The sequence below is a fragment of the Peromyscus maniculatus genome, chromosome 3 (genome assembly GCF_049852395.1).
Source record: "Peromyscus maniculatus bairdii isolate BWxNUB_F1_BW_parent chromosome 3, HU_Pman_BW_mat_3.1, whole genome shotgun sequence".
Classification (NCBI taxonomy): domain Eukaryota; kingdom Metazoa; phylum Chordata; class Mammalia; order Rodentia; family Cricetidae; genus Peromyscus; species Peromyscus maniculatus.
In genome coordinates this window covers 77,457,577-77,482,204 of record NC_134854.1, presented here as the reverse complement: position 1 = coordinate 77,482,204, position 24,628 = coordinate 77,457,577, and the positions used below count along the sequence as shown (strand labels likewise).

The 24,628-nt window shown below is 48.2% G+C and overlaps 1 protein-coding gene across 2 annotated transcripts in view; it reads right to left on the bottom strand.

Moving 5' to 3' along the window:
• Wipf3 (WAS/WASL interacting protein family member 3) overlaps nucleotides 1–24,628 on the bottom strand; it is a 77,415-nt gene that overhangs the window by 5,389 nt on the left and 47,398 nt on the right. Inside the window, exons 3-8 of one of the 2 annotated variants that reach the window (XM_015985780.3) lie at nucleotides 16,506–16,638; nucleotides 14,553–14,687; nucleotides 12,687–13,436; nucleotides 9,611–9,733; nucleotides 8,445–8,546; nucleotides 577–653 (exon numbers count right to left, since the gene is read on the bottom strand). In XM_015985780.3, the coding sequence (XP_015841266.2) occupies nucleotides 577–653; nucleotides 8,445–8,546; nucleotides 9,611–9,733; nucleotides 12,687–13,436; nucleotides 14,553–14,687; nucleotides 16,506–16,638 (1,320 nt within the window). The remainder of the gene's footprint in view (nucleotides 1–576; nucleotides 654–8,444; nucleotides 8,547–9,610; nucleotides 9,734–12,686; nucleotides 13,437–14,552; nucleotides 14,688–16,505; nucleotides 16,639–24,628) is intronic. The other variant, XM_015985783.3, reaches the window with a different exon arrangement.

The window sequence follows — 24,628 nt, the reverse complement described above, 5'->3', positions numbered from 1 at the left end:
AAATCAATTATAATATTGACCCAAGAAAAACCCCAAAGAACTATCTAGTCTATAGGTGAGTGAGAACACTGAATCCTATGCTACAGACGTTATGGGGTGTTCCCCAGGCTTCTAGAAGGATCAGACTCAGGAGGAACGAGACTGCAGGGTCTGAGTAAGTGAAGACCTTCTGTACGAGGCGCCCACTTAAGGAAAGTTCCTTCCACACAGCAGAGTTTGAAACTGTAGGTCTTTCATTCTGGCCCTTAACAAAGGTACAACAAATGGCCTTCTCAAGGAAGAGGAGTCAGAGGGGACGCAAAAGCCATTTGTTGAGAAGAAATCCCTGTAGCGCTGTGGTTCTCAACCTTCCTAATGCTTCTACCCTAAATACAGTTCCTCATGTTGTGGTGACCCCCAGCCACAAAGTTATTTTGTTGCTACTTCATAACAGTAATTTTGCTGCTGCTGCTGCTGCTGCTGCTATGAATTTTAATGTAAATATCTGACATGCAGGATATCTGATATGCTATCCCAAAGGGGTCGCGACCCACAGGTTGATAACCACTGTGGTAGAGCCTTCCAGGGAGGCGTTACCTGAGAATTTCTGTTTTTGATGTCATCGGAGCTCTGCCCAGCCGCCTCAGCTTGGAGCCAGGAACCGGGTGTGCGGCCTGAGAGAAACAAGAGTGATCTCACCATCTATTGGCCCAGGGCCTCTGTACCCTGCGGAGACACTTCTGCTAAACCAGCACTTAAAAGACCAGCAGGCAGACGAGTCCCAGGCAACATGAGCCCAACCTGAAACCTTCCGCCTTCTGGCCCCGGACTGTGTGTTTCCATCGTCTTCTGTGTCACAGGCCATGGGCTCAGGGAACCACAGTAGTGACGTGTGAGGAGGCCTTACTGACAGGCATGTGCCCAGCCTCCGGGCATACTTCTCCATCCGCCGTTGCGACAAGCCAAGTACTGCGCAGGTACCATAGGCTGATGTGATTCAGGCTTCCATTTAGTGAAGCCCCAACAATATACCTTTATCTCCAAGATGTCCTGGGCTTCAATATTATACAAGTTGCACAGGATATAATTCCATAGGGAAGAATTGAACGGATGTAGAAGATAATGGGAGGGCGGGGGGGGGGGGGGGGGGACGGGGGACGGGGACCCAAATGCCTCTTAGCCTGCATGTCCCACACTCAAGTCCAGTTTCTCATGCCAGAGGCACCACAGCAGAAAGTCTGATTTTTTTTTTTTAAAGATGATTTGCTCAAGTTTTAAATCCACATCTCCAGGTGTTCTCCAATTTTCCCTTCAGTTGATGGTTCTGAACCTCATCTCCTGGGGTCTCCTTGTCCTGCCTCTGTCTGGGACTAGGGATTCCACAGCCGCATATCCAAGTGTGCCCTAGAATCTGGGATTCTGAGCTACTTAAACAGCAACGTGATTACTGAGGACAGTCTCTGTCTGACAAATGGTTCTAGGTGCTGGGAGCTTTAGGATGACATTATGTTTCAGCAAGCAGCTGCTTGAATGTTTACGAAGATGATTTGGGGTGGGGTGAAATTGTACGGAAAGAAAAATCTGGGTTTTTTAAATCCATCAAAAAACATAATAAGCAATTTTCCCTCTTGTGTGGTAGAGTTACCATTTAAAAAACTCTCCAACACTTTTGGAGTTTTCTACAGTTGTACATATTTGGCGCCGTAACAGTCTTATAGGATAAAGCCCAACTTTTAATGAACTATCACAAAGCGCTCTGAAACTCACAAAACACTAATCAAGGTTTAAACCAGGGACTGTACTTGTTCAAGAATAAAGATGTTTGGAGCAAACAACAGAGAGAACGTTAGCTCTTTCATCTAGTCTGAGTAAAAAGTACCAAGACACCGACATAGCCCCGATGTACTTCCACGTGAGAGGGCAGCCTTGCAGACTGTGGTCATCCTTAGCTTTGCAAATGGCCTGTCTGCTATAGAAAAACGTCTCACTGGGTGTAGATTTTCCGGTCCAGCCTTCACTAACATTTTGGTTAGCTTGGTCTCCCTTGTGGGTCTGTCCTTGTACTGTGGGACACTTACCACATCTTTCATCTCTACTCACCCTCCTGGTAACTACCACAAAGGACTCTAGACATCACCTCCAAAAACATTTGCCCCCATCTGAAAACCACTGGCTAGTAACATAGGCATCATGGGTAGGCAGTTCCCACCAGCTTCCATAGCTGGTCAGAGCAAGGAGGCAGGAAGAAAATTAGCTTCTCAATGGAAATGGAGGGCCAACTCCACATCTGGCTGCAAGAAAACTTCACTGCTCTTGGGAGTGAGTGGCTGGGACATCCTCAGGGGGAGTCAGGATGCTTTGAATTGACAGAGCATCTTAGAGGGATTTTCCCTTGTGAGATAGCACTAGACTCTGGGGCCACTCTGTAAACAGTACTTCCCACCTGCTGTTTCTGCACAGACGGGCATTTCGGATTCAGTGGAATGGCAGTGCGCCCATTTCTGCTTCTGCGGTTCATAACATGAAATGTATTTCACTCTTCTTCCCCAGCTCATGTCCCTGTTGTCCTGAGAGCCAACATGCTGCCACCTCCTGACTTACCAACACAGCTATGGATACAAAGGCACTGGGACCATGGGGTTAAAGGTTATCTGCGTTTGGACCAAAAGCCTCTGATGGCTTCTAGCCTTACTCTTTGTCATGTGTAAACCAATGTGCATTGATGTCTCTTTCTAAAAGCACAGCCATACTTTCATATTATGAGGAAAATCTACTTATAGGCAACAGGAGGATGGCCAGGTAGGGCTTAGGCAGGGTGCAGAAAGGGTTTACAGACTTGGATGGCCACTAAGGCAGAGTCTGGTAGATGTGCTAACACCAGCCTCAGAGAGCAGTTCCCATGAACTGTTACATGTATTCGGGAAAGGTGGCTCCTATGAAGATCAGACCTGTCAGTCATGGGCCAGCACTGGCTAAGTCTTGCAGGAAAGTGAAGAGGTAGTACCATGAGGGACAAAGAGCACTCACTGGACGTGGAGCGCAGAACCTGGGCACTAGCCTGTTTTTGCAACCAGGTAGGGACATGGACCAGCCATTTTCTTTACTATTGCCTTGATTTCTTAGCTGTATATGGAGAAATTGGGCCAGATGTCCACAAATACAGTCTTCTCAAGTAGAAGGCTCTCAACTTTCCACATTGCTCACCTGGTTTTCCTCACCTTCCCCAGTTGTCACTGGTATAAAAGGGACCAGATCCCCTCAACAGAAGTCAGCCCACTTGGCTCTGAGCTGGGTTGGTCTCCTGGTCCCCATTTCCTCCTGTGCAGGTCCATGGACCAGAACTGGCCTAATCCTGTCTACTCTCCCTATCACTTTCAACTTAAAATTAGTTTTAAAGATCAGACTGCAATACTCACCTATTATAAAAATCTGGACAGAATAGTAAAGAAAAAGAGTGAAAGCCACACAGCATTTCCCCACATTTCACATTTTCGTGTTCTTCTGGTCTCAAGTCCTCCTTTACTACATAATACATAAATCAATACATTTTTTTGTAAAATGTTATATGTTCTTTTTTGTACAGTCTTGCTTGGGCTGTTTTACTGCTATGGTAGCATCACCAAATATCCAATATACTGTTTTAATAGTCATAAGAGTTCTAGCATGTGACTACGCTGTAATTAATTTAATCCCATTGATGGAACTTGGTGCTATTTCCAAAATTTTCGCTCTGTGGGCAGTTAGCAATGTATACGTGATGCGATATTTTTTATTGTTCAATCCAACCATTATTTACAGAGCATGTGGTTGGTCCCATCCTGGGAGGTAGAAGAGACAGAAGACAAAGATGACTGATGCCTTTGATGGGACAACAGAGCATGGAGGGGCAGTCTGGGCGCAGGGAAAGGAGGATGTCGGAAGGAAGGGGTGCCAGGCCACTCTTAACAGCGCTGTGGATGAGATGTGGTGACATGGAAGTCCAGGAGTGGCCATGGCGGAGGATCTGCCATGGCTAAGGGGGCAGAAAGCCCAAGGGGAGAGAACAGGAGAGGCACTCCAGATAGAGTCGGGGCAGCCAAGGAGCTGAAGGGAGGTACGACAATTGCAAAGGCAGAGCAGCATCTTCGTGGTGTCACAGGAGTAAGGCATACCCAGAAGAGACAGCACTGGGACAAGCAATAGACGGCCAGCGGGCAGTTCAGCAAGGCTGTGGGCAACAGCGTTATCCAGAGTGGTAAGGGTCGTACCCCATTGTCACCACAAGGGTGGAACTGGATATGGCCAGTGGCCATGTGTTTTTCCTACTGAGTATCACACTCTTGGGACATCCAGTCCTTGGAGTTTAGTAAAATGGACCCCTTGGTGATGTTAAAGTTCTGGCAATGTGGTAAGGAAGTTCTGTAGCTCGTGGGAATAGTTGGATAATTGTATCGTGAGTGGCCTCTAAAATTGGATCAGACAACCGTGAGCCATCACACTGCACTCACTGGAGCGGCTATGAAATTAAATAAATTAAAAACTGAAGGTGGTGTCAGTGAGGATGTGGAAAAACTGAGACGACTGTGTGCAGTTGGTGAAGATGAAGAATGATTGACTGCTATGGAACACAGTATGGTGGTTCCTCAAACAATTAAAAGCAGAATTTCCTTATGACCTGACATTCTCCTTTGGGAGATATATGGAAATCAATTGAAAGCAGAGTCATGAAGAGACCTCTGAACACCTATGTGCTTAGTAGTAGTATTCTCAATTGCTAAAATATGGAAGCAATTCAAACATCTAACAACGGGCAAATAGATAAATGAAATGTGATGTATGATAGATGCGTACACATATGTGTCTACCTGCAAGACTATTGAAGGCCATTCTGACTAACATGGGTGAACCTTGGGACATTCTGCTAAGCGAAATAAGCCAGCCACAAAAAATCAAATAGCAGAAGCTCCTACCTACATTAGTTATTTACGATGCTCAGACCATAGAGAAAATAAGTCAAGTGGTGGTTGTCAGGGGCTTGGGCAGGAAGAAGCCTGGAGTTATTATTTAATGTGTGGGGTTTTGGTTCTGCAAGGTGAGAATCATTCTGAAGTTTGGGTGCATAACACTGTGATCACACTGAACAGGCCAACACTTGGTTTAGATGGGGTCTTTCATGTTTCATTTTTCTCACAATTGAAATTTCCTTTAAAAAGTAGAATTTGGGGTGTGAGCACAGTCCCATTTGAAATCAGCCACTTTCCCACTGAATTGACTGTGATGGACGTGATTAACTGGGAACGTGGGAATAAGATGCATGGGTGCTGTCTCCTCTTTCATCCTCCACCACAGGGTGAGGTACTCACTGGTCTAAATCTTTCTAGTGGGTGAGAACCTCAGCAAGTATTTGCTGACATAACGATGACCTTTCTTCCTGATATAATGACAATAAGCATTTGTGACCTGAGAATTTTTCCTAAAAAATTATGTTTTTTCCCCCTCACTTGAATACATGTTAGTAAAATAAAACTCAGTTAGTGACATTGCATGTGTGGGAATGTGACAGTCAATCCTAACCTGATAACTTAACTGCTTTTGCCTGCCCAGAAATGAACTGCTCTAACCCAGTCAGCAGAGTGCTCAGACTTGAGTAATAATTTACACAGGTCCCTTTGGGTGACTAAAGAAACTTAATACGGAGCCAGGCATCCCTTAAGGGCCGTTGACCTTTTGCTCTGGAATGCCTGGGAGATTCTTGTGACCTGCAGGTGAGATAAGAATAGGACAATGGGCTGGGAGGTATTAACAGCTGCCTTGGCTTCTGTAAAGCTTGCTTATCGCTATGGGAAAGGGATGGAATGGTCTTTTTATTACTATATAGCAGGAAAGTAAGAAACAGCTGAGGGGAGCGAAACAATTTTCTTAACCAAAGGTGGATTCCATGGAGAGTTGAAACACATTCCTTTCTGATGGCCGCCTTTAAAACCCACCTTGGCCCCCCTTCCAAATGGCAGCACGCTATTTGGCCCTAAGGCTACCATCCCCCTGCTAGCAGTAAAAATGAGTTCATTCATCTACATTTGAACTGAGTCTAAGTCTTTGGTTTCTCCCAGTAGATTCAGATGCCACACATGTGCATTCATGAATGTAACGTGTCACCATCACCACTAGCTTGATTATTATCAATTATTTGGCTATAGATGTTTACGTCCATGTTTTTATTTGAATTCTTTGGCATCTAAACAATGAGAAGAATTGATGGGCCATGCTGTAGTTTGGATCTGGAATGTCTCCAAAGGTCCAGATGCTAACGGCTTTGGGGTTCTATCGGGAGGTGGGGGAGCCATTAAGAGGCGGGGTCTGGGAGGTCTTAAGTCACTGGAGGACTTGTCCTTGAAAGATTGGCACCTGCCATACTCTGTCTCTCTTTAAGAATAAGAGCTCACGTCTTCATTCATCTGATACCTGTGCACACTTCACAAGGTGCCTCTGCAGGACAAGACCACAGCTGCCGTTTCCCGACATTCGCCAGCTTGAGTCCTGGGCCGCCCGAGCCAGGCACACTGGTCCCTCACATGCCACGGGACACTGATGATTGTGACATACATCTGAACTGTCATACTCTCTCCTGGTCTTTGCTGTTCCCAGCCTGGATGGTTCCTGCCCACATGGAAACGTGGCTTTCTCCTTACAACTTTGGGTCTCTAACTTCTGCCAACATGCCCATGCCCTACATGGCTCCCTCACTGGCACAACTCCAAACCTCATGCCTGAGGTAACTGAGGGATTCTGTCAGCAGTCATCAGCGCTCTTGTGCATTAAGAAAAATTTCACTCCTCTGACCTGCCTAGTTTTATGTCAACTTGACATGAGCTAGAGGCATCAGAGAGGAGGGGACCTTCATTGAGGAAAGGCCTCCATAAGACTGAGCTGGAAGCAAGCCTGTAGGGTATTTTCTTCATTAGTGATGGGTGGGAGAGGGACCAGCCTTGTGTGTGGTGCCAGTCCTAGACTAGTGGTCCTGGGTGCGACAACAAAGCAGCCTGAGTAAAGTATGAGAACAAGCTAGTAAGGAGCATCCCTCCATGACCCGCATCAGCTCCTGCCTCCAGGTTCCTGCCCTGCCTGAGTTCCTGCCCGGACTTCTTCGATGATGGACAGCTTCCTGGAAGTGTAAATGAAAGAAACCCCTTTTTCCCAAGTTGATTTTGGTCATGGGGTTCCATCACAGCAACAGAAACCCTAACTAAGACACCCATCCACTTCAGAGTGTGGGGCGAGCCCGGGCACCTGGCTTCTCACTGTGGCCTCTGATGCTCACAGTGTGCCTGCGGCCACCTGTCAGTTCATGTGCATGCTGCCTGAGAAGAAATGCTAGGCGGACACAATACCCACTTTCACGCACAGCTGGTTTTCACTCTCCGTCAGAACCTTGAGAAGGTTGGCTTCTGGGGCCTTTACATTTCTCTTTTCTTACTCTTATTCAGAGGGCACACCAGGCCCCTCCGTCTAGAGTGAGGTCTCACAGGCAGCAGAGAGAATTGTACCCATGTGGATGCTGAGATGCCAGCAGCTTCTCTATTGGGCACAGCAGACACAGAGCTGAGCCCCATAGTAGGGACTTTGCCAGGCCTCTGCAGGGACAGGTCCACTGAGTCTGCTGCCCCTGGACTCTGGTTTGGGGCCAGCCTTGAACATGTCATTTTCCTTTTGAGTTCACAGACAAATGACTCTGACCCGGCTTTGGTGGTGGGATAAGGACACATGCGTAGCTGCTTCTACCCTCTCCTACCTTCTGCTGTACCGAATGACCCAGGACTGCACAGGAACTGCACAGGACTACCCAGTAGCTGCAGAACCCCTTTGAGGTCACCTCTCCAACCCTCAGTTTTCTCTGGCCTTCCTGCTGTTTTGGCCTCGAGAGGCATTCATTCAGCTTCCCTTTGGAGCCTGCCTATCCAATGAAATCAGGAGGAAGAGCCCCTGGGCTATGAGGTTCTACTTCAGCTGTGCACTGGAGACGGCTGGCAGCTTGCAGCAGCTCTGACATCTGGGTCTCACTCTTGAGTACATGCAGCCTGGCCTCCAGGAGTTTAAAAGGCTGGCCATTGCTATGTGTCGGCAAGGCTGAGAACCACTGGCCTTCGGACATGTTCCATTTCACAGTTTGTCAGAATCTGATGGGGTTCTTTTCCAGTTATTAAATCTAAGAGCCCATGTCCCATTTCTCTGTTTGGGTGTCAAGTCTCCCAGCCGAAGGCCCTGGGGAAGGAAGGATGCACACCGCATCCTAGCAATTCCTAAGGGATGCCAGTGAGCTCTGGAGTTCTAGAGACACCTCTCAGTGAACCATTAGGCATTAGGACCAATGCGCCTCCTTAGGCTTGTGGAAGTCTGCACAGTACAGTGTCCTTGCTAGGGGACAGTAAAGTGACAGTGCTCTCTCAGGTGCTTGGTGCTGTGGAGGGTCTTGGTGAGGTGGTACTTACTTCTGGGGACCTTGCTGGGGTATATCTTCTGACATGGTTTGAATTCATCTGGAGGGGGAAAGTCTTCCATGGAGTGGAACGTGAATTTAGACTCGAAGTCATCTGTACGTGTGAGAAATACGGGAATTGGAGTTTACTCAGATTATTACTGCGGGGACCCAAGTGTGACTGTGTTCAGAGGCACGCAGGTCATGCTGACTGAACACCCTGCTGGCCGCTCGCCTGCTCTGTGCAAGGGCTTTGGTGGCAGGGTTATTTCTCCAAGCGTCTGCCTGCTTTTCAAGTACTCTTGGCTGGACAAGAGGATGCAGCGGAGGCAAAATGCGGTCATCCCCCATCCACATGCCTAAGATCCTCCGCCCACCTAAGGGAGCCGCTAAAGGAACAGAAAGAGGTTCCAGTCGGGGGAGGACAAACCCAGCAAAGGACCTGGGATTTGGCTCCAACAAGAGTGCTGCTGAATTCCCCAAGGAAGACTTAGAGGAGAAGGAGACATGTCGGCTTGGTTGTGTCCAGTGTGAGGCCTGGCTTCCCAAGCAAATGGATTCTGCCCTGAGGCTCTGGTGAGGACAGAAGGGGCCCTGGCCCCTTTCTTATCTGATAGTAGCTGAGCACACAGAAGGGATGTGGAGTCTTTGAGGACCCCAGATGGCTTTCTTCCAATCTCTTGTTTTAGTTTTCCTCCTGCCTGGCAAGATGTCCACTTATTCCCTCCCCTTATCCAAGCAACTCTGGTCTTTTAGGCTTATGGACCTACCCTCCACGGATGGGTTTAGTGCTGGACGTCTTCCTTCTATTAATCTGAGTCACAGGGCTAGAGAGTGGGTCCTAGACCTGTCCAAAAGACATGGAGGCAAAGTCCCTATTTCACAGATCCTGAAGGCTAATCTGTGTTCTCTGTTCATTGCCACTGAGAAACAGATACTGTAGTGACAGCATAGGAAACTGGTCAACTGTCTGCTGCAACTGTCTCCCCTCTAATCTCAGGGTCATGGGTTCATGCCCCACGTTGGGCGTGACAGTTACCGAAGCCTCAATGGGGGTTGGAACTTTCAGATCAAAGCTGGAATGGCTACCCACTACATCCTGCCCCCTGTGGGTCGGCAGGGGAAACTTTGGCCTGTCTTAGGGGGGCAGGAAGCCTGCTCTGCAAGTGGTGTCCTTACCAATCACGTGCTGGCTTCCATTCCGCAGCTGGCCTCCAGGCTGCTGGCTCTTGCTAGAAAGTTCGGTGGTGGGCGATCTTGCAGGTGGAGCTGGAGGTGGGTTCAGCTTCCCCCCACTGGTTCCTTAACAGAGAAGAGGGTGGCCATTCTTACACAGAAGTAGGATGGTAGATTTTAACTTTATGTGAGGAGTTCAGTGGTTAGCCCCTGCAATGTTATGTGAGAAGTAAGAGGGCGGCAGCTGGAGCCAACCTGCTTGGGACTGAACCAGTTGGCATAATTGGCACAAGCCACATACCTTCTTTGTACCTCGGTTTTCTCATCTATACAATGCGAGTCATACCAGTCACACATATATTTGTCCCTTAATTTCCTCATCCATACAATGGGAATAATACCAGCAAACATTTTCTGGTGTCGTTGAAAGGATTAAATGGGTTAAAATGCATGATACAGTAAGTGTGCCAACCTTAGCTGCCACTATACTATCAACGATGTGATAAACCTCATGGTCAGATGTTGTAAAATGTTAAAGACGTGTCACATTCTTTTATGCTGTGGAATATTTGTTTAATAATGCAAAAATACGTTGCATTCTCTTATGTTGCATTTGTTTAACTCCGTGAAGCTGCATTACTTTGCCTGTCCAAAACACCTGATGGATCTAATAAAGAGCTGAACGACCAATAGCTAGGCAGGAGAGAGAAATAGGCGGGGCTTCCAGGCAGAGGGAATAAATTGGAGAGGAGAAAAGGGGAGGGGTGAGAGAAGGAGAAGGAGAGGAGGACACCAGAGGCCAGGCACACAAACAGCCACGGAGTAAGAAGGAAAGAAAGGAATGCAGAATAGAGAAAGGAAAGAGCCTAGAGGCAAAAGGTAGATGGGATAATTTAAGTCAAGAGAAGCTGGCTACAAACAAGCCAAGCTAAGGCCGCGTATTCATAAGTGAGAATAAGTCTCCGTGTAATTATTTGGGAGCTGGGTGGCAGGCCCCCAAAGAGTAAAAAATATTCAACAACAGTCAGATGACGTAGCCCCAGGAAGGCACCCACTGCAGAGCAACAGGAACTGGAGGAGGAGTCCTAAAGACGAGGGCCCGGTGAGGTCAGAAAGAGGACCTTCGGAGGGTGGTCCTGTCCTGGGTTCTTCCCCTACCAGCTCTCTCACGCTACAAACCTTGGTTCTCCTTCCAGCCTGGGGAAAATCTTCTTGCCTGCCAGGGCCCAGTTCACACCACTCTCCTTTCTCACGCCTTCCCCCGGTCAGGGTGGTGAGAGTCTCTCTCCTTCACAGTGCTTTGCAGCTGCCTCGTACAGTGTCTCTAACCCACATCCTGGTGCCTCAGTACAGGCGTCCCACGGCTACCCATGCCCTCAGTGAACCTGTCATGTCCTTGCTGCTTGCAGTAACGCTGCCCCAGCATCCCCTGTGTTGGCGGATCACAAACAGCCTCTTCTGTCACACACACACACACACACACACACACACACACAACTGGACTGAAGCAGGAGTGCCCTCATTGTGTAGATATCTAAAGACACAGAGACAAAGGCTGGACAAGGGCATGCAGTAGCCCAGAGGCTTGAGTCTGGAGCAGGCAGCAGAGTGCCAGGTGAAGTGCGCACCAGCTGCACCATCCTGCCTCTGCTGTACCCTCAGGGCTTCCAACCCTCCTCAGTCCCTGCCTCCTTCCCCTGCCCAGCCTCCTTCCTCTCCCTTCCTGCTTTCCCCTCCATAGGTACCTGAGGGGGGCACTAGGGACACACTAGCACCCCCCCCCCCAATGCACACGCACAAGCCTGTTGAAGGAGGTGGAGGATAAGGCTCTGATGCTTTTATTGGATGGGAAGCTGCCCATAAGGGACTAGGAAGTAAGTCATACACCACAAGCCTAGCCATATGCAGGCCCCCATTTCATCTCATGTGAAAGGTGGCATTATTTAGAAAACACCTCTTAACTAGCATCCCTTAGACAGGGGTGGATGGGGAGCCTAGGATTTGAATTCACTACAGATCCCAAAATACCTTTAAGAAACTTTCTGCACATGTGCCTGTATATATGTATGTAGTGTGCAGACATGTGTGGTGTGCATGTGCATGTGGTATATGTGACCACATGTATATGTAGTATGTATATGTGTGTGGAGCATGTATATGTATATATGTGGTATGTGGAGTGTGCACATGTACATGTGTGTGTGTGTTTATGTGTGTGTGTGTATTGTACATGTATATGATGGACCTGGGTGTGTGCACATGTATATGTGGTATAATGTGTGTATGATGGACTTGTACATGCGAGTGGGGTGTATACCAGTGTACTTGTGTAAACAGATGTGTGCTGATGTATGTTCATCAGCCTGTTCATGTGCTGAGGGTTTCTGCATGCATGTCAGCATGTGTGGGTATGTGGTGACACTGTCTCTGCTGCACACAGCCCTTGGCGCGCATGCTCTCTCCTCCACAATGTGTGCTTCATTCACAATCCTCTGCTCTCTGCGGAGGAATTAGTTTTGCTTTGGCTCAGTAGGCAAGCCTGTTTTCTTGAGTCCGCTGGGGAATCTGCCACACTGCAGACTGTGTTCCAGGGGGGTGGGCTGTCAGTGCAGCTGGAGGGCAGACAGGCATCACTCGGGCAACTGAACCAGAGACCTAGTTCTGGAAACTGGCTGCACCCAACCCAGGGAGGAGGTCCAGAGCCAGGCTGACTGAAGGATAAACACTACTTCTCTAGCCTTCATTGCTGCTAGAGCCAGACCAGTGTCAAGTACCCTATGGACTGTGAGAGACAAAAAACGTCTGCCTGCCACCCTGTTTTACAGACAAGAAAGCACAGAGAGGCTAAGTGGTTTCCTCATGACACACAGCTAGCAACCAAGGGGATCAAGGCCAGCATCTCTCTGGCACCTTCTGCGGGATCCGAGGCAGGGCTCCCAGCCTCCCTCACCAGTGGCTCCCACCTCTAGACAAACAGTACGATCCCACAGAAGGGCCAGGCTCGCGTGTTCTGGTGGAAATCGGGTGAGCCCTGCTAAGATGCCCACGCGGCCCAGTGGAGCCTTGAAGGCTGCTTTACCTGGGCCTCGCCGCTTCTTCTGTAGGATGGCCTGGGAGCCAGGAGCACCCGGAGGAGTGGGCAAGGCCTTTTGTGTCTGGAAGCTTGGAGACTTGGGGGGCAGCGGGGGAGGAGTCTCGCAGCCGCCGCCGCTGTTGTTCGAGCCTGGCAAAGGGGGCGCGGGCACGGCGGCCCTGGGGGAGCAAGAGGCGTAGGTGGGGAGCGGTGGCGGCAGTGGTGGTGGTGGTGGCGGAGGAGGAGGGGCTGGAGGCTCCCGCACCTCCTGTGCGGGGCTGCTGGGCTCTGGGTGGAGCCCTGGGTACCCACAGGGTGGGAGGAGAGGGAGCGGGGGCGGGATGGGCGGCAGGTGCAGTGGGGCTAGTTGGGGCCTCACTGCTTTGTCACTGAGCACTGCAGCTGAGGGCAGCGGGGGCGCGGGTGGGATCAGGGGTAGAGGGGGAGGGGTGCAGGGTACAGGGGGTGGCGCCACAGAGGGATTCCCCTTGGTTGGAGGGACAGGGTGGGACACCAACGGGGCTTTGTTTGGGGAGGCCGGGGGCAAGGGTGGAGGTGGAGGTGGGGGTGGGGGTGGAGTGGGAGGCGGTGGAGCAGGCACATTGGGGCGAGGAGGGACCGGCCTGGCAGAGCTGTGTGCCTCTGAGGCATTGCCCAGCCTGGGAGACGCAGGGGCCGGAAGGGGGCCACTGATGGCTTTGGTGGGGAGCCGGGGAGAAGGCGCTCGGGAGCCAGGGCCCTGCCCCGTCTTGCCACCTGGAAGTGAAACACATTCTAGGTTAGAGCAGCAACATGGGAAGGGAAAAGTCCAGGGGAGTGGGCAGCATGCAGGCCTCACAAGCCTGATGTCCCTGCAGCTGCACGGTAAACTATGCAGGTCCATTGTGAGGCTGTCTACGCAGCAGCCTCGGCGGCGTGTGTCTCGGCGGCAGGAGCTGTTCTCCTCCGAGACAATAATAATCAAAACACCCATTCTACTCCTCACAGCAGCCCTGTGTTCGCCCAATTTTTAATTCGATGATTCTTAAAATACTGAACGCCCGCTGAAGCATAAATTATTGCTGCAGGCTATGGCCTCCTAATGGCTTCAGTGACTGGATCAGGCCCTCCTGTGCCGTCTTTGAGTGATTGTGCAGGTGTTCTGGCAGGAGGTGAAGTCCACTTCCTGTCCCTGCTGGGCTAGTCTCTTACCCTGACCTAGAGGACAGAGCAGGAAGTAGCACTTGCTAGACTTCTAAGTTAGCTCCCTAGGGAGCAGCCCAGGACAGTCTCAAGGGATCATGCACATCTTGCTTCCCTCTTGAGACCCAACATGGTGACAAGCCCTAGACAGCTTGCTGCAGATGTGCAGGTCATATAGCTCCGAGGACAACCAGTCCAGTTGTTCCAGCTGATGCCCCAGAGATAGGGGAAGTAAGCCACCTCTCCAACTTGCAGCTGTTTGCAGATGCTAAGGGAGCCTAGCTGAGACCACCCTACATTACGAATAGACAGAATTACGGGCTAAATAAGCAGTTGTTTAAACCGCTTATACTTACATTTGGGTCCACAGCAGTGTCTAACTGATACAGTCAGGGAGATTCATTACAGCTCAACACAAAGCTTGTGGACCCACAGCATTAGCATGTCTATTATGAATGGAACTCCGTCTAACGTGACACCTTTGCTAAACAAGTCATTCTTCAATCATGATGATGTCATTTAAAGAGGTGAGATTTTAAAAGATTCCCCGAGAACACTTCTGTGCTTTGGGAACTTCCAGAATTAAAGGTCTCAAATACACAGATTCATACTACACAACTATTAATAACCACATGCCCTACCTGTCGAGAGCATGAAGGAAGACCGCCAGGCTGCTGGACCCTTCCTTACCTGCCACATCCCTCTGGCCCGCTGGTCTCAACACAGGAAAGCCACCAGCAAAGAGATCTCCCAGGGCCGGGGGTGTGTTCCCTCCTCGGGCACTGCTGCCGGCACTTGCTCCATCTTTGCTGGTTGCCTTTGAACCTGAAGAGAAGAGGGGTGAAGACAGCAGGAGCAGCTGAGCAGGCTACTTTGTACCCAGCATGTCCCCCACCCCTAAGCCTGCTGGATACCCTCTCTAGTCTAGTCCTAGCAAAGTGCTGGCCATGTGTGGCTGCAACCAGAAAACTCAACTTGGCATGGAAAAGTCTAGGCCCCCTTCACCTCACAAAAGCCCAGGCTTAATTCACTCAGACATGTCAACTTCTTAGCCAAAGCATTGGCCAGAGACTCAAACAGGAAGTTAAGGCTCGGGAGGGTTTCTGCTTGGGAACTTTCCTTTGTGGCTGCCTGGCTTTCAGGCCCCAAGCAGTTCATGCTTCCCTGCACAGCTTTCTTCCCTGCGTACTTTTTATTTATGGGTCAGAATGTCCCATGTGGATATCACTAACCCCTGCCTTCCAGATCCACAGAAGATGCTCAACTTAGACAAGAATTCCTGCTTTGAATGAGATGTTCCCCCACCACAGTCTCAGGTATCTGAACACTGGGTCCCCAGGTGATGGTACTGTTTGGAGAGGTTTAGGAGTGGCCTTGTTGGAGGAAGTATGTCTCTGGAGGGGGGATTTGAGAGTTTAAAGATTCTGGCCATTTCCAGTTTGCTCCCTGTTTCCACTTGGAGGTTCAAGATCTAAGCTCCTAGCTTCTAGCTCCATCTGCCATGCCTCTCCTCCGCCATCATGGACTCTCATCCTTCCGGAAGCGTAAACCCAAATAACCTTTTTCTTCTATAACTTGTCTTGGTCAAGGCGTTTTATCATAGCAATAGAAGGACAACTGAGACAAACTAAGGTTAACCCACAGCCATCAGGGCGTGGTGCCCACTGGAGGATGAATGACCAGATTTCTCTGATTATATACAGTACTCATCGGTGTGATTAGGAAGTGGGTGTGGCAATAATGTAAGTCTGTAATTGATCTTCACCAATTAGACAGTGAGTCTAACCAGAAATAGATCTTCATTATAATCAGTGCAGAAAGTGTTTCTTTTAAAATGTGTCTATCTTTGGGACTAGAGAGATGGCTCAGCTGTTAAGAGCATGCACTGCTCTTTCGGAAGACCTGAATTCTGTTCCCAGCACCCACACTGAGCAGCTCACAACCTGCTGCAACTCCAGCCCCAGAAGAACTGGTGCCTCTGGCCCCTGCAGGCATCTGTACTCACATGTACATATCCACAGGCATGTGTGCACACACACCCACACACACCCACACCTACACAATTAAAAAGAATAAAATAACTCTTTAAAAATGTGTGTCTGTATGCACTAACACATGTAGTTATAGGTTATTGAGGTACAATAATAGTTACAGGGCCATTTTTGAGAATTGCCATCATTTTGAAATCTATGATGTCATAATAATATCTAACGTTACAAATAATTCTGAGTATAACATGTTAACTTTTTGCAATCTTGACCAAATGAAAAAGAGGGATGATTGCAACAGTGTTGTGAATGTTAACTTACGACACAAAATGGGACATTTAAAAATGGTGAAATTTGTTATGTGTATTTTATCAATTTAAAAAAACGCTAGTTATCATGAAGGGCTTTTTGTTTGTTTTTTGCTGTTGTTTTGTTATTGAAAAATAATGAAAGATGCTCCAGCATCTACTACCTGTGGACTTTTGGAAAGGAAGCTCTGACTCTTTTGCCCGGTGGCACGGCCTGTCCCCTCAGCATGTCTGAGGTGGTTTGAAGGTGCTTGGGCCACAAATGCAGACCAGGCAGTGTTGTGTCTGGCTGCGCTCTCTCCACCCTGCCCTGGGCTCCCAGCAGGCTCCACAGAGCTCTCACTTACTCTCGATTTGTGGGGCACTGCGGTCATTGATCTGGGTGACTTTTCGCAGGCGCTTTCCTTGCTGGATGTCGGCCAACAGCGCACTCCGACCTTTCAGATCTGTCTTCCTCAAGCTGGGTGCCTCTGTACTAATCTGCAAGGGAATTGGGATTTGACCGTCATCGGACATAGCATTTGCAGAGAGACAAAGTGCCCCATCAGCCGCACGTCTCTTCTACAGGAGTTCTGCCTTTTCTGCCCCATTCCCAGGGTCAAGCACACACATACCATGTTCTACAATCTCAGGTCATGCCCACACCACCTCGGTCCCTGGGACAGTCTACCCCACTGCCGATCTTGAGTATACAGTCCTGGTGGTCTCAAGGATCCTCTTTAAACACCTGGGCTTCCATTTTTGCATCTCTCATCTCATAGATCCGCTCACAGATTCTGAATGGGCCTATTGTGGACCATCATGTTTCTTTGCTGAAGCAGATTCAGGCTCTGGGAGCTGGTTTTGTGGGAGGTATGGTGACTTCCGATGGTGACCTTTATATGATCTTGTAGTACAGGGGAGAACTAGGAAGCTCAGAGGAAATGGGGCCCCCAAGGGTGGGAGAATTAGGAAGATAAGGAGTCAGGGGTCACAGTCTATTTTAGTGACTATGTCCTCCATTTACTGGGTGGGTGGATGATTGAGTAAGCGAATGAATGACTGAATTGGATCCGGTAGGTGTAAGACACTGTGTGAACTCTCCCAAGCATACACTTGTGCCCAGGACACAATTATGTACCGCAAGGAGTTAATTCCCCTACATGGCAGTGCACAGCTGAGCATCCACTGACTGTCACAGAGAGCGGGACCACAGAGTGTCCAGAAAGGACCATGTGGACCAGGTAAATTAGGCTTCCAGGAAGATGTGAAGCCTCACACAGTTCCTGATAGGGGACTGGGACTTGAAAATCCTTGCTCTAGTCAGCAAAGTGGGGCGATATAATGTTAGGAAACGATCTCTTACTTTCTAAGCATTTGCTGGATCTCACAGCTGAGTTACTAGTACATCCTGAGGTCACTGTCATCCTACTGGGTACTCAGCCTGTTTGCTTAACCCACCTTTACGAGAAGACCGTAACAGGCAACCTCACCTGCCTTACGTTTCCCATGTAATCAGTGTTTACAGCCTAAGCTAAGGCGTAGCTCTAATTTCAAGTTAACATATATACATGCATATATTGCTCCCGAGCCATGAGTAATGCATGCAAGTATGTATGTTATGGCAATAAATGCTGAAAACAGCAAATAGGTTGAAAGCAACTTTTTACACTAAACATCTGCCATAAGCAGTGGAAGCAACATATGGACATTGCTTGATAGCATTTGTTTGTTTGTTAGCTGTGTCGGTTGGAGTAAGTCAAGTGTTACCCGTCGTAAAACCCTGTTAAAGATTTCTGTAAGGTATCTCCAGTTCCTTCCTGTGTGATACTTTCGTGCTGTTCCACAAATACAGAACAAAAGTCCTTCGTCAGGGACATGGGCACACATGCATGCACGTGTGTATGTGCATGTGCGCACGCGCGTGCACACAGACAGATTCATAAGTCAGCACTGAGGCAGGCCCGGCTTCAGGATGCAACAATAGACAGATTATAGACAGGAGAGAGACAGAGGATGCAGGGAGAGACGTGGAGAATTCAAACTCCAGCTTGCTCTCCGTTAAATTATTCTAACATTTCTTTCCTTAATTTGACATTGACACATATTGTGATTCTGAGATCACAACTAATGCATCTGATCTGACACAGAAGAGAAGAGATTAGATCCCCTGACAGAAACTCCTGGGCTGTGCAGTGCCAGAGACTAAAACAAAGGCCACTGTGTTCTGGGCGAAACGTACGGAGTCCACATTTCCACCAGTGACTATGGTGCGGGTTAGACCCTTAACAGGCTTTGAAAGGCACAAACTCTGAAGTCTGGTTCTTGTTGCCTGGATACATAATTTGTGAACTCTTACGAGAGGCTCGTGGATGATGGTCAGTAACGGAGCTATGGACTACGGGCCCCAGTTCTAAGACATTTAGTACATCTAGACATAGCTCAAATGCACTTAGGACACGTGTACAACAGGGTTATTTCTTACACAACATGGTTTTAGAACATCCAGTATAAGCCATTAAAATCAAAGCCACTTAAAACGGGATGAGTAAAAGCATCAGGACCCTGGGCAAGGCAGATAGAAGTGTTGCTGTAAATTTGACATTACAGTCTCAGGTGTGCAGTATGGCCAGGGATAGGGGACAAGGAGTGTTCTGCAATTCTCTGAGTACAAGGCAAACAGCAATGGACGTCCTATTCAACGTCGGTCTCGGGGAAGGGGGAGGTTTATAATCTTCTGTCTGAGGAGTACTCATGCTGGTGCTGTCCCCATTCCTCACCACTCTCTGGAGAAATGCCACCTCATCCACTTCAGACTTGGTTACTTAATTTAATTTTATGTGTATGGGTGTTTTGCCTGTATGTATGTATGTATGTGTACCACGCGCTTGCCTGGTGCCCTCAGAGGTCAGAAAAGGGTGCTATATCTCCTGGAAATGGAGTTACAAAGGATTGTGATCAACTATGTGGGTGCTGGGAATCAAACCAAGGTCCTCTGGAAGATCAATCAGCCTGCTAAACCATCTCTCTCTGCCCCCTAGTGTCTTTTATTGCCGAACGACACCCCTGCTCTCTGATTTTGCCCATGGCAGATGTTTCAGGTGAGGGTCATGAAGAATGATGCATTGAAAGCATGATTTAATTTTACTACGTATTTGGCATGTGCTTCAGTATGTGCCTGGTGATTTTTACGTGGCAGATTGGCAAATGAATGCATCCTCCAGCACATTCCTAAACATTCCTTCTCTCTTGACTCTCTCCTGCTCCTGGGTTTGCCCTGACAATTTCCCACTAGAGGGTTCTCCTGTTCCTGCCATTCATAAGGCATCTGCCAACCTTCTCTTTGTGAGCCAGGCCAGGGAAGAATTGCTAACTTCTGCTAAAAAAAAAAAAGGCCATATATATTTAGACTTAGTGGGTTTAGACAAAAAGACACACTCATTCACATGTTGACGATCATATTACACAGACAGTCATTTCTACTCACACTATAATATTTGTCAACCTTCCAACCATAATGGTTTTAAAAAAATCTACAACCCTAAGAATCCCTGTTACCATGGTTACAGGATAATGAAGCAGGAGGAAAATTCCTAAATATCCACTGGGTGTTTTACTCTCTGCCAATCCTTGCTATTGGTGACTTTACTAAAATCATAAGCACGGAGAGGAAGCAACCCTGGACACTTTCCCTACAGAAAACAAGCTCCCAAATTGTCTGAAACACCCACAACGACATCCCTGAAAAGGCCACTCTTGTTCCTTTCTGTTAACAATGTGATTGAGAGCAAAAATCTGTCAGAGTCCACACAAAGCCTCGGTCCACTCACTCTGCTACTGTTAGCTTCAAAGGAAGCCGTCCAGGAACCTAGAGAGAAGTGAAATCCCAGAAAAGATAGACACATGAGCCCATCTCTTTGGATGAAGAGGCTGAAAGCCCGGGGCCAACCAATATGAAGATTAGAAATACCCAAATCAAAGGACAGCAACACAGAGCGGAGTGGAGGAGTGAGCCGGGCAGGCGGCCGCTGTGATGTGGATGGATTGTAAAAGCCTTCTGTGTCCCTTTCCTATTCCAATAGACAAACCAGCAGCGCCTCCATTGTCATTTGGGGAGAGGAGTGACAGTCTAGATCCAAACCTTGAAACATGTGTCCTCTGCTGCACCTCCTCGCTTCCCTTTGCCATTCTGTCCTCTGTGTAACACTGGCTTCTGGGAGGAAGGTTGACACAAACGTTGCTGGTTCGTGCTCCTCTCATCAGAGAAGCCGCCTTTTTAAAAGTGGTAATTTCTGTCTTTATTTTATTATGTATATGCCTGCAGGTCTGTGCACCAAGTATGTGCCCAGTGCCTGAGGAAGCCAGAAGAGGGTGTCATATCCTCTGGATCTGGAGTTACAGAGGGCTATATAGGTGCTGGGAACTGAATCCAGATCCTCTGGAGGAGTGAGTAGCCAGGACTCTTAACCATTGAGCCATCTCAATGGCTATCTCTTCAACCCGAGAAGCTTCTTGTAGCAGTTGAGGAAAGTTACCAGAGGGAACAACGAGAGACTTGATGGTTATGATAAACGGAGCTGGTGGCGGCGCTGGTTACCGGCGGAAAAGTCACTGGGCCATGGCCATGACTACCAGAGTTACAAAGAGCTTTATTAGAAAGAAGTAGGGGAGAGGAGGGAGGAGAGCCAGGCCTGGAGAGAAAGAAAGATGGCGGTAGCAGATCAGAGAGCACACAGAGAGGGTGGGGGGAGAGGATGGGGGGAGAGGGTGGGGGGTCCGTGTCCGGCTTTTTAAAGCAGTACGTAGTCGCCAGTGCCTGTTGATGATGTAAGATGCAAGACCCCAAGCTGCAGATGTGCAGGAGTGAGGGCAGGATCCTAACAAGACTGAAGTGCAGAGAATCAGGATCAGTAGTAGAGTTCTCCATCCTAAACAGGACATCCATATCACACTCTTTGCTCCCAAAGCTCAGGGAATGTCTCAGGGAGTGGAAAGACTGCAAGAGGCAGAACTCCCAGAGGAATGGTGGCAACCTGTTTTCCAGGCATGACAGGCTGTTGTACTCATGAATGTTAAGAGCTGGGGATGCTACACAAACTTTTTCAAGATCAGTCTGGTCAATATCTTGTCATGCCTGGGGGTCGGGGCAGTGCTCACAAAGCCCAAGCTATAGGTAGTCAATGGCTACCAGAGGAAGTCAGGTTTCTCAGCAGTGGGTGTAGGTCCCAAGCTATAACAGACAGACCTGCACTCACCTGCATTTGAGTTATACTAATTGGACTCAATAGGTCTGTTTATAACTCCATCCATCCATCCATCCATCCATCCATCCATCCATCCATCCATCCATCCACCCACCCACCCACCCATCCATCCATCCATCCATCCATCCATCCATCCATCCATCCATCCATCCATTTATCTACCTGTGATCACCTATCATTTTATGGAGGGTAGAGGGACCTAGAACTGGAAGGAAGATGGGGGTGGACAAACCTGGGAAAAGCTGAAGGTGGGTAGTGAGGGATGGTTTTGATAAAAATGAAATGTATTCATGTATGAAGGAGACAAAAAGTATCACTGCTTGACCCAGATCAAGCCAGCTATTTCTTTCAAAGATTATCTAAACCCAATCATTTTAGTTATTGTTTTTTAAGCTAGTATAAAATCAATGCGTTTAATTAAGTTATGTCCATACATATTTTGTTCCCATTCACCTGCTCTCCTGTTTCTCTTCCCTGCCCTCCTGGTCCCCTCTTTCTGGCTCCCCTATGCCCATAGCCTCTTTTTCGCTTTCAGGCCACAAGGATTTCATTCACGTCCTCCTCTTCTTCCTCTTCTTCCTCCCTTAAAGTCTCTACCTACTTCTGGTGAAGTCCTCAGTAGTTTCATGACCCACCCTCACATACACATGCAAAATGAAATCTAGGTTCTGCTTCCGAAAGAAAGTAAGCAGCATTTGTGTTTCGCAGTCTGTCCACTCCCCGTTAACACAATGATTCCATTCCATTCACTTTCTGCAGATGTCAGATTTCAGACCTTTTCTTCATGGCTGATAAGCTGAAAAGGAGTGCACAGGTCCCCAGGCACATGACTCCAGCCCCCCACCTCACCCCCACCCCGACTTCCCCAGCATCCTCAGACTTGTGGGCAGATAGGTCTCAGCAGCCCCGGTAATTCATTGCCAAGGCTGGATCACCAGGACAGCTAGAACAGCACTGCCTCACACCTGCTGCCGTCCTTTTCGTGTAGAAGAACACAGGGAACTTTGCATCCAGGAGAGAGACTGAAATATCCTTAGGGGAGAGAAAAAAAAAACAAACCCATTCTCCTCCATCAGGCCTGACACAATGTTCTCTGTACTCCAAATGGTACATAAGTCATGCTGTTCAAGAACGAGGCGTTTTGCCATCACACAGTTTTATGTTTCATTTTTAGAATTCCAAATTGCAATCCAAATTCATGAGCAGAATCAATGGACTGTCTAACCCCTGTATAAGCCTGATAGCCACACCAAGGCGGCATGGACACATGTGCACCAGTGTACTTGCGTGCTTCTTACTTGAAGATACAGGATGAGCAGCCCCTTTGCTGGGTCTGCAGGACACAGGGAAGGCCGGGCCTGTTTCTTACCCCATAAAAGGTTATCTCACAACTCCAAGGACTACATGGGGCTTCTTTCCCTGCCCCATCCCAGGCAGCCACTCCTTCACAGACTCCTGCTTTGTCCCCTTTGGGCTGTGTCATGAGGCAAGCTCTCGTGCTCGCTGCCCTGCCCTCCTCCACACAGCAGCCAGCGTGACCTTTACAAGGGGCATGCAGTGTCCCATGCCGATCTCCTCCATAAAATTCTTTTCTGTCTCCTCACGGCTCTTGGGGATTCAGCTCAAATCCACTGTAGCACAAGGCCCTTAGGGACCAGGCCCAGGTTTCCATTTCACCAAGGAGCTCACCTCCAGACCCTGACTGGAGCTGTCTTTTTGATCTTTTTATACTTGTCTTTTGGCACTCTTCCAAGGAGCCTCAGGATCCTGGAAGGCAGAAGCAGAGTTCTGTGTTCCTACCTTCAGCAGAGCATCTGCCGCCCAGATCATGTCACTTTACTCATAACCAGCAATGGCTTTCCCTCTCACGCAGAATAAAACAGTCATGTCCCTGCCTGGGCTCCCATGTCTACCCATAAGCAACAGCGTTCCTAGATGAGGTCCCAAAGCACATTAGTTTAGTAACTGAGGGGACTTTCTCTATGCCCTCAAGTCCTGTGAACTATTTGTAAGTTCATTCATCAGTGAAAATAGCCATATATTTTTGTCTGAAATCCAATCTCTTTACATGTCTAATGCCCTTTTGAACTTGTGGCTCTGGAGTATTTGGACTGTGCCTCTGTCTATACATGCCTCAAATTTTTCTCTCTTCACAGTTATTTATTGCTGCTCTTTCTATCCCCAACATGTATCTTCCTACTTTTCAAATAATTTCCTACTAAAGAAGGGACTCAGAATTCATTTTGGAATTGAAATTCTCAAGATCCTCTCATTATTAAGTTCAGAAACTATGTCTCTCCTTTCCTGCTACCAGAGAATGCAGGGTTTTTTTTGTTGTTTTTGTTTTTGTTGTTTTCCTGTATACCTGTAGGCATTTCTGTAACTATCTTTGTATAACTCGGGGCCTTGATCCTGACTCTGCAGACCCCCACCTGTCTGTTTTCAGAAAGCATGCAGGTGTGAGAGAAAGCTTCTGGTGTCCAAGGTTATTTCAAAACCCTGATTCCCTACAGTGTCTTCTCACTTACATTCTGTGGTGCTTTGACTAAGAATGGCCCCCATAGGCTCCTATAGCTGAATGCTTAGTCACCAGGGAGTGACGCTATTTGAAAGAATTAGAAGGATTAAGAGGTGTGGCCTTGTTGGAGGAAGTGTGTCACTTGGGGGTGGGCTTTGAGGTTTCAAAAGCCTATGCCAGGCCCTGGCTCTCTCTGCCTCTCTGTCTACAGATCAGGATGTAGCTCTCAGCTACTGCTCCAATGCCTGCCTACCTGCATGCCACCGTGCTTCCCACAATGATGATAATGGACTAAGTCTCTGCAACTGTAAGCAAGTCCCAATTAAATGCTTTTTTTTCATAAGAGTTGCCTTGGTCGTGGTATCTCTTCACAGCAACAGAACAGGGACTAATACACATCTCTAGGCTGTCTGTCCTGCCTCTAGAAGTACAAATTCAATTTGAAAACACTCTCCTTTTCAATGAGGCCAATATTCCTGGGATTTAAGAGTAAATTTTAAATTATGGGAAAATTTCATTTAAAAACTGATATTGGATCTGGATGAATAATTTAGTGAATATTAAGAGAACCAAATTTCCCTGGGCTAAGAGTCGAAAGCAAGGCAGGAGTAGCTAATGAACAATCGGTGCTTGGAACAGCACCTCTAAGGTGGGCAATGTTTCTCATCTCATCTTTCTTTAAGACAGAAAGTATGTCAGTACCAAACCA